Source organism: Atractosteus spatula, chromosome 1 (assembly GCF_055471065.1).
Source record: "Atractosteus spatula isolate fAtrSpa1 chromosome 1, fAtrSpa1.hap1, whole genome shotgun sequence".
NCBI classification, from domain to species: domain Eukaryota; kingdom Metazoa; phylum Chordata; class Actinopteri; order Semionotiformes; family Lepisosteidae; genus Atractosteus; species Atractosteus spatula.
Genome location: NC_142706.1, coordinates 10,005,001 through 10,012,883, shown reverse-complemented (window position 1 = coordinate 10,012,883; position 7,883 = coordinate 10,005,001). Strand labels below are relative to the sequence as shown.

At 35.3% G+C, this 7,883-nt stretch overlaps 1 protein-coding gene across 2 annotated transcripts in view; it reads right to left on the bottom strand.

Annotated features, from left to right (window-relative positions):
* Positions 1–3,471: 3,471 nt before the first annotated feature.
* The window catches only part of zcchc4 (zinc finger, CCHC domain containing 4), a 16,924-nt gene continuing 12,512 nt past the window's right edge, over positions 3,472–7,883 (bottom strand). For both annotated transcript variants that reach the window (XM_088913486.1, XM_088913495.1), the window contains exons 10-13: positions 7,576–7,651; positions 6,837–6,888; positions 5,778–5,922; positions 3,472–5,062 (exon numbers count right to left, since the gene is read on the bottom strand). In XM_088913486.1, coding sequence (XP_088769612.1) covers positions 4,927–5,062; positions 5,778–5,922; positions 6,837–6,888; positions 7,576–7,651 — 409 coding nt within the window. In that variant the 3' untranslated portion in view covers positions 3,472–4,926. The remainder of the gene's footprint in view (positions 5,063–5,777; positions 5,923–6,836; positions 6,889–7,575; positions 7,652–7,883) is intronic.

The window sequence follows — 7,883 nt, the reverse complement described above, 5'->3', positions numbered from 1 at the left end:
TCTCGAAGATAATATAATATTGCATTTGACCTAATTTGTGATGCCGATTGGGTAATGACTGCTATGGAACACCTACGAGAAGCTATTGGAAAATAACCTCTGACCTGCCCTGGAAGTGAAAATTAATATACAGTATGGCTTCACCGACAGACGTCTTTAGAATTTCAAGGCTAAGTGAGTGGACGAATTTTGTCTTACACTTTCATGTACTTAAGTAGAAGCTTATAGTGATCATAAACATTTAAAAAAAAATACTTTTGAAACTGCTCGTTTGATGACCTGGCAGCCTAGCAACTTCATTCTTGGCAGGTACACTGGGGCAAATAAGCCATTATAATTGTGCCAAAACTCTCCACTTTAACCAAGATGGGTAGCCATACCTGTTAACTTGAAGACTCTTTCAAAATTATCTTCTTATGAACCGCTGCAATGATAGAATTGAAACGTGGCTGATTTCCTCTATAATTAAAGCATTTAAGGAGCCAAACTGTACCTGAAAAGCTGACACGATAGACTTTTTATATCTGAAATCAGTCATAAACTCATTTAAGAAACAACCCACTACGCAAACTGGTCCTGGTCAGACAGTTTAGTCAATTTATTCTAAATGCTACAGGTGTGTAATTCGATGATGCAGATAGGTGAAAATTGGGTTTAAGCATCAACTAAGATGTCGGCTTGATTGACAATTCTTTTTGTTCAAGTTGTAGATATGCAATTTGCAGTTTATAAACTAATGCCTCAGTTTAAAAATAATAAATAAATCTGGGGAATTAATTCTAATTTTGGTAGGCAATACAGGATAAACTGCACTGGCTACCTGGTCACTATTCTGTTCTCAATCTCCAAAATACTTCTGTCTTAAAAAAACAACACGGTTGACTTGAAATTCAACAGGTTTTGTCAAATGCTTCAGAATTACATCTCACAGGTTGTGGTGATTCTACGCACATACTTAAAACAAGTTGATCCTGTACTAAAAGTTCAGGACCTTGATCAGCTTAACAGACTGAGTTTTGTTAAGAAGACTTCAGATCTACTTGCAGTTTTTTAGTCTACATTAAAATATAAGATATAACAAAATAAGGATTGCTTTCCGTATCACAGCATGGGAGTCTCAGTTATAAACACGTCAGTTCCTGTAATAGACCTATCAGCCCACAACTTGAGAGAAAGCATTTTCTACTTTGTGCCAACATATCTTTAGAGAGTAATATAAAACTAGTTCACTCTGAGATTTGATTCTGGATCATTCAATGTTTACTTGAAAGATCCAGGGAAAATGTGTTGCTCGGGTGCCCTAATTCTGTTACTGCTGAAACACAATAGTCTCTTTGCAAGCACAAGTTTTTTTTAATCCAAATTTTTTACATTTTTTAACACTAAGGTGCATTTCTTTGGCTTGCAAAAAAGATACAGTGCTGCTTTAATGAGCAAGTTCATGTGTTATAAAAAAAATCTGTTTACCTAGAAAAGTATGTGAAACCGCAGCTTGTTTACAATTAGGTTGACTGACGATTGATGCGCTGCACCGAGGAATAAGAGAGTTGAAGTGGTTGCTGTGCAGATCTTCCTACATCATATACACAAGGACTCTGTGTAAAAGTTTGACTTCCAATGGATTACACTAACACTTTGCTGCAACAAAGAATAACACTGTCAATAACAAAGAACAATGCTGTCATATCTTAAACATAAATTCAAACGAGGAACAGAATACAAAATCTTCAACCAATTTCTCATGGAAATCTATTTGAAAAAAAAACGTTATTTTTCACCTAGGATTTTCGGCACTTTCAGTATATAACATTTTATGGTCTAAACTAAAACCTTTGCAATGTGTCCTTTGGAACTTGTTCTATATATCTAAAATGCTGAGATATTTACTCCTTCTAGCAATGTCCCATCGTGTGGCACCACAAATGATGTACACACTTTTTTTAATGTGAAAGTTTGATTAAAAACTGTTAACACTCAAAATGAAGACATTTAAGGGTTAAAAAAGTTAAATATCTATCTTCGCCTTGTCTGAACCTACTGTACTCTTACAATGCCTATTACCTCCATACTGCATAGAGAAAAGGACTTGTGGACCTACTCCATTGACATGCCCAATATCAGAACTTCTGACTTTTGATAGGCTGCAAACTCTTCCCTATCTAATATCAATTGGAGGAGCGGCATCTCTCACTGACATTACTGCAACCTTACCAGGAGGCAACTGGGTGGTCCCAAGTGTTGCTGTTGCCTCAAAAGCCAAAGGACCCTCGTCAACTAAACCTCACACCACCCCAGCAACTGCTCTGGTGCTGCTTAATCAAGGTTATGGCTAGTTATGTGCATTTAATTAGACCGCCAGAAGAAGTGATAAAGACACTGTTCATTAGGGCCGGATTAAGGACTTTTGACCTGGATCTGATCATTGCTTTGAGACACCCTTCAGTGACCTTCAGTGTCAGTGACCTGTACTGAAGTCGTTAACAAGCAGGTTTTAAGAAAAAGGCAAGAAAAATAACCTGAATTGTTCAAAACTGAACATGTACAGGTTTGGCATCTATGTAACAGCAGAACCATTGCTCAAACTATTTAAAATGAAGCACAAAACAAATATAAATTAGAATGTTCATTTTAATGTCCATTAAAAGATGGAAAGCTGCACTTTGTGCTTTTGATGAGATTAGCACAATGGCGCTAAAATTATCATTTCACCTTTTACTCACAGTGTCCAGGAGATCAAGCTGAAGCAGAGATGAAAACAGATGTTTTTGAAATTGCAAAGGATTTGTCTTAGATGTTCGATTCAGCCACTGTACAAATAACAGCCTTGAATAAAAGCATCAGGAAATTAAATAGCATGAAAACATCAAATATTCAGAATATCATCCTCTGCTGTTCCTAATTAGCTGTGAAGGATGTTAAATTTATAGAATGAAAGGAGCCAACAACAGGAGGTCCAGTCGATAGGTCATAGGAGTGACAGCTGCTCAGCTGTCAGAAGCTTTCATCTTGGCTCAAATTCGGTCTCCTTTTTCAAACTGAAGCAACAGCTGAGTTTTTGATGTGTGAAAGGAAACGCACACCTTGAAACAGGCAGACCAGGAACCAGACAGCAGCCCTCAAACATCTTATTTCAAAGAATTAATTTCATTAATTCAGTTAAATAACCGCATACTGCTAAATTTAGATTTGAATGTATTCTGCATTTCAAAGGTAAATCCCATGGGAGTATCAAAATAGTCCTTTCTAGCCAAGGAAGAAAAACAACATGAAGCACACTTATATTTTTAATTAAAAGCGTGATTCCTCTGAGTGTACAATTTAAATGTGAATGTAAACTTTATTTACCTTAAATTATGTGTGCCCAACAAGCTACTGAACTGACTGAAGTCAATGACATCTGCCTGCTGTACATACAAAATAAACTATTATGTCCCTTACTGATGGCTGAGACTACACATGAATCGTCTAGAGTTTTGATTTTGCTTGAAATTTAATTTATTACTGAACTTTTTATAGTCTAAAAAGTCTTATTAAAAGTTGGCTGTGTCAAGTACTGCTTTGACTCCATCCTGTACATACAAATAGCATAAAAGTGCTACACAAAGGACAGCAAAAAAAAAACAGTACCTGGTACCCATTTACATTTGTCCAGTGATAAAGTGACTAGTGTTGTCAGGCAATATTTGAACTTTTTAAAGAATACAAGTAGATAACATACAAGATATTTAAGATATAAGAGTTACAATACTGATAAAAATAAAAAGTACAGGAGGACAGCTTGTGTACTTCTCTGCTGTGTGCCACTGCTCCCCCTAGTGATAAAGAAAAACAGTCCAAAAAGTAAACAGCAGAAAGTATAGAAGACAAGAAACATCAACAAACTGTACATTTTGTTTGCAGGTAGAACTTGGAAATTTCCTGCCAAGATTAATTTAACTGGTCTCATTTTTGAAATTGCAATGTTAAGAAAAGTCTAAGTCCTGAACCTCACTTGTTTTATACTAAATTTTCCCAAATACCAGTTCAAAAGTGACTCACGAGTGAATGTGCAGTGTCTCTGAATAAAGTCTGGAAAGAAATGGAACGTTCTTCTCATACACCACCATTGTCTCTAAAATTTGCTTTATTTTGCACCATTTTTTTTTGGACCAGTATTTTGCTCCATCACAAATATCTCCATTTTATGCCTTCTGTGATCGCACTTAGGGTTTCCGATTACAAATACAACATTTGTATGTATCCTTTTTTGTGAATGATTTCTGTACTCAATGCATGCTCCTGAAAAATACATACTGGTAAACATACTGGTCAGGACTCTTTCCATCCTGCAATGAAACAGACTGTACCCAGCTTGCAGCCCTGATTTCAAATGACACTACCTGAAGATCACATGTACTGTATGTGCTAATGTTTTCTTCACAGTAAACTAGGATTTGCACTTGTAACTAGTGCAGGTAGAGGTCTTTGGAGTGATGAAAACTAGAAAATATTTGGATTTATTAGTAGACTAATGAAGTTTTAAAGAAAAATTGAAAAATGCATTAAAATCACAATTAAATATTCAATACAGAAACATATAAACCTGTTCCATTTTCTCAGTATATTGTTAACACGCATATAGTTAAGTTAAATAGCTACAATTTTATGAGACCAAGATGTGAGAGAGTCAAACCAATGGCTGAAACTACTGCTCTTCATTACCTGTACTGAAGCTACCATATTTTCTGTTAAAGAATTTTGTACAGCATGTAGGTTGTTAAGAGATGTTATTTTTGACACTGTTTTTTTTTAAATATACTGAATTTTAAAAAAAATGAAAAGCCAGTCCTCTTCACCTGTTCTTTAAAAACATTTTACTAAACTGTCCATGAGACAATTCCCTTCTATTTCTTTAAGTGAGTTCGCTCACAGAGAAAAGAAGAATAATCATGCTATTTTCCTCTTCTTCTTCCTCCTCCTCTTCAGTCTTATCCGGGCAGCCCTTTTCTCTCCCGCTGTTTGTTTACAAGGCACTTCCTTTTCTGCCCCGACTTTAGCCATCTTCCCAGCAGCCTGTTTTCCCCTGTGCAGGACAGAACAACATGAGACCAGCAAAGCTGCTGATGGGGTTGCGTTTACACGGTCACCCAACATCCACCCTGAGGGTGAGAAATGAGAGCTTTGCCTTTGCAAAAGGCTGCTCAGGCAATCCTCAGACACAAACGTTTAAAGCTCATATTACATAAATACAAGCTTTAGTTGAAAAAAATATTTTAAAAGGTTCACATTCTAAATGTCATTAATTTCTTCGCATGTGGGAGTAGGAGTAGAAGTGCATAAGGACCTTTAAATTTATGGTTCACTTATCTGAACTGATTTTTTGAACACTTAAAAATGTAACCTCTGCCAAAAAAACACATCTAGAGGAATGCTGAATTCTCACGTCCAGAAAGATACCGAGAGATGAAACTACCAGGGTACAGGATCTAGCCTCCTTACAACACTTTTAGTTTTAATTACTGGTGTCATATCAATAAAAGATCAATCAATTAAAAAATATGATTTCCTGTCCTTTTTAGAACACTATATAATTTTTAAGAAAACATGATGGCTGTCCTTCATGGTATTCCAAAACCTGAATGATCTATACTTTTAAAAGTAGCAACTTTCCTGAAACAACACGTTTTGAAACACTGAATGTGCACCATTATGTGCCATCCACCATACACACATTGATATATTAAAATGTTGGAGTGTAAATTACATTTCATTCTAGCCATTTGATATCATTTACTTACAGTCTGGTGTCTTTGGAGCTGGATGCTTTAGGACAGGCTCTGCGCTTGTGGTCAGCGCCTTTACAGATAAAGCAGCCAACAGTGAGCTTCCCACAAGGGTGATCCTTAAGAGCGCACTGATTACAGATGGTACAATGAACCCAGGCTGGGGGAAAAAAAAAAAGATATTTACACATTACCGAAGCCATTCACAATCCAATTTTTTTCAAGAATATTACAAGAGAATCTTGAGTAGACAATCTCTACACTGAAATAATCAGATTACAAGGCTGTCAAAAAGGTACATTAGTATCCTCATCAGCTTCATACATGTATATAAGCAAGTAATACTGAAGAAGTACTTCATTTTCGCTTCATTGAACTAAGTAAAATGATTTCAATAATAATTTCTTCCAGGAAGAATATACCATTCATTTATTAATTTAGTTACTTGAAATTGGACTGATATAAAACACAGATGTATGTTATACAAGTCTTTTTGTTATGGTTCCAGATGGATTTTCTTAACAGTATTATTCAAAATTTGGGAAAGATTGTGCAATAAGACCACCTCCACATTTTCACAACGTCAATACATCATCTTAACTGCAAGATGCAAAGATTATGTTTGTACCAATATCCTTAATTCTACACTTCGGGTCGATTTCAGTGCAATCAATAAAGCTGAAAAATGAACTGCTATACTGTCGGAAATCCAAAACATATCCAGGAAAAAAAAATGTGGAGCATGCAATTAAAGAATATTAATTTCAGGTCAGAGGAAATTAAATTAACATGCAGACTGTTTTAAGACATGACAAGTAAGTTGTTGGCAGACAGATTCAGCACAAACACATCTAACCCAGAGAAAAGTGTAGGAAGATTAATAATAGCATGCAAGCTTCACATTTGTACATATCAAACTTAAATTTAGATGATTTAAAAACAGTGGAACAGCCTGAATTATTAAAAAACATATTGTGAAAAACATCTTTTGACACAGGAAAAGATGAGAATTAAACAGTCATGTTTGGAAAATGTATTTTAGCATCCTGCTCCATCATTCACTATTTTACTTACAAGGCTTCACACACTTGTTGCACAACGAGCAGTGTTTCCAACTCCTGCCATCCTGAAAAAAGGCAGAGCAAAACTACTTATTTCCATCAATACAAAAGTTAAATACATTTCGAGCCTAATTCTGCACTATGGATCACTGTTTCCTATCTTCTTAATAAAAACCTACAGTGGCTGTGAATCACATCTTAAATTTAACAAGCAAAGCCAACCCATCATTTCATAAATGTAATGTTTCGATGGTCTTCGTCATTACATTCACAGATAAAACAATATAATCACTCCTCTTAGCAAAAGCTGATCTTGAAGATCTGAAAATTAAATTCATAAGGTCATTTGGGTGAAGCTTAGTATCGGAAAACTGTCCACCTCCTGAATTAATTGGTAAAGGAGACATTTTAAGTATGACCCTCCGACAAAAGGGTTGTGGTCCGTCTCAGAAAATCATAATCTTCGACCTTAAACATCTGGCCTTGTTTCATAACTGATATTTTATCTTCAATTACACACAATAACAGCAAAATTAAAATACCAAAGCAGGAAGCTGTTTAATTTGACGTAAAATGAACCACTTGTTGACTAGAAACTTTACCACATCAGCATTAAAAATTCAGATATAATTTACTTAGTAATCATTCTATAGACAAGTACTTTACTATAAACAATTTCTTTACCAGTATAATTAGTGAGGCTAATTTATGGTCAAAATAACAAAACTCAAGACGATCAGTAGAAACACTACCTTGGATGTACATGCATTGCAAGTGAGGCAGTGTTTGTTTTCTGAAGAAACATATCGTTGGCAAAGGGAACAGAATCTGAAAGCAAAAAGTTTTTAAAATAGTGTTAGCCAGCCAAATACACAAATTGCATTCAGTGCGAGAGCTTTTTCTTCTTTCCTTACTTCAAAAAGTTTGTTACGGTCGGTGTGTATGAATTAAAGGAACAGGAGTTTTTCAGATCATTTTAAATATGTTTCATTTAGCATTATGAAAGGGAGGAGAAAACACTTTAAACTCCTGCCAAACACATTTTGTATTTTAGTATTCT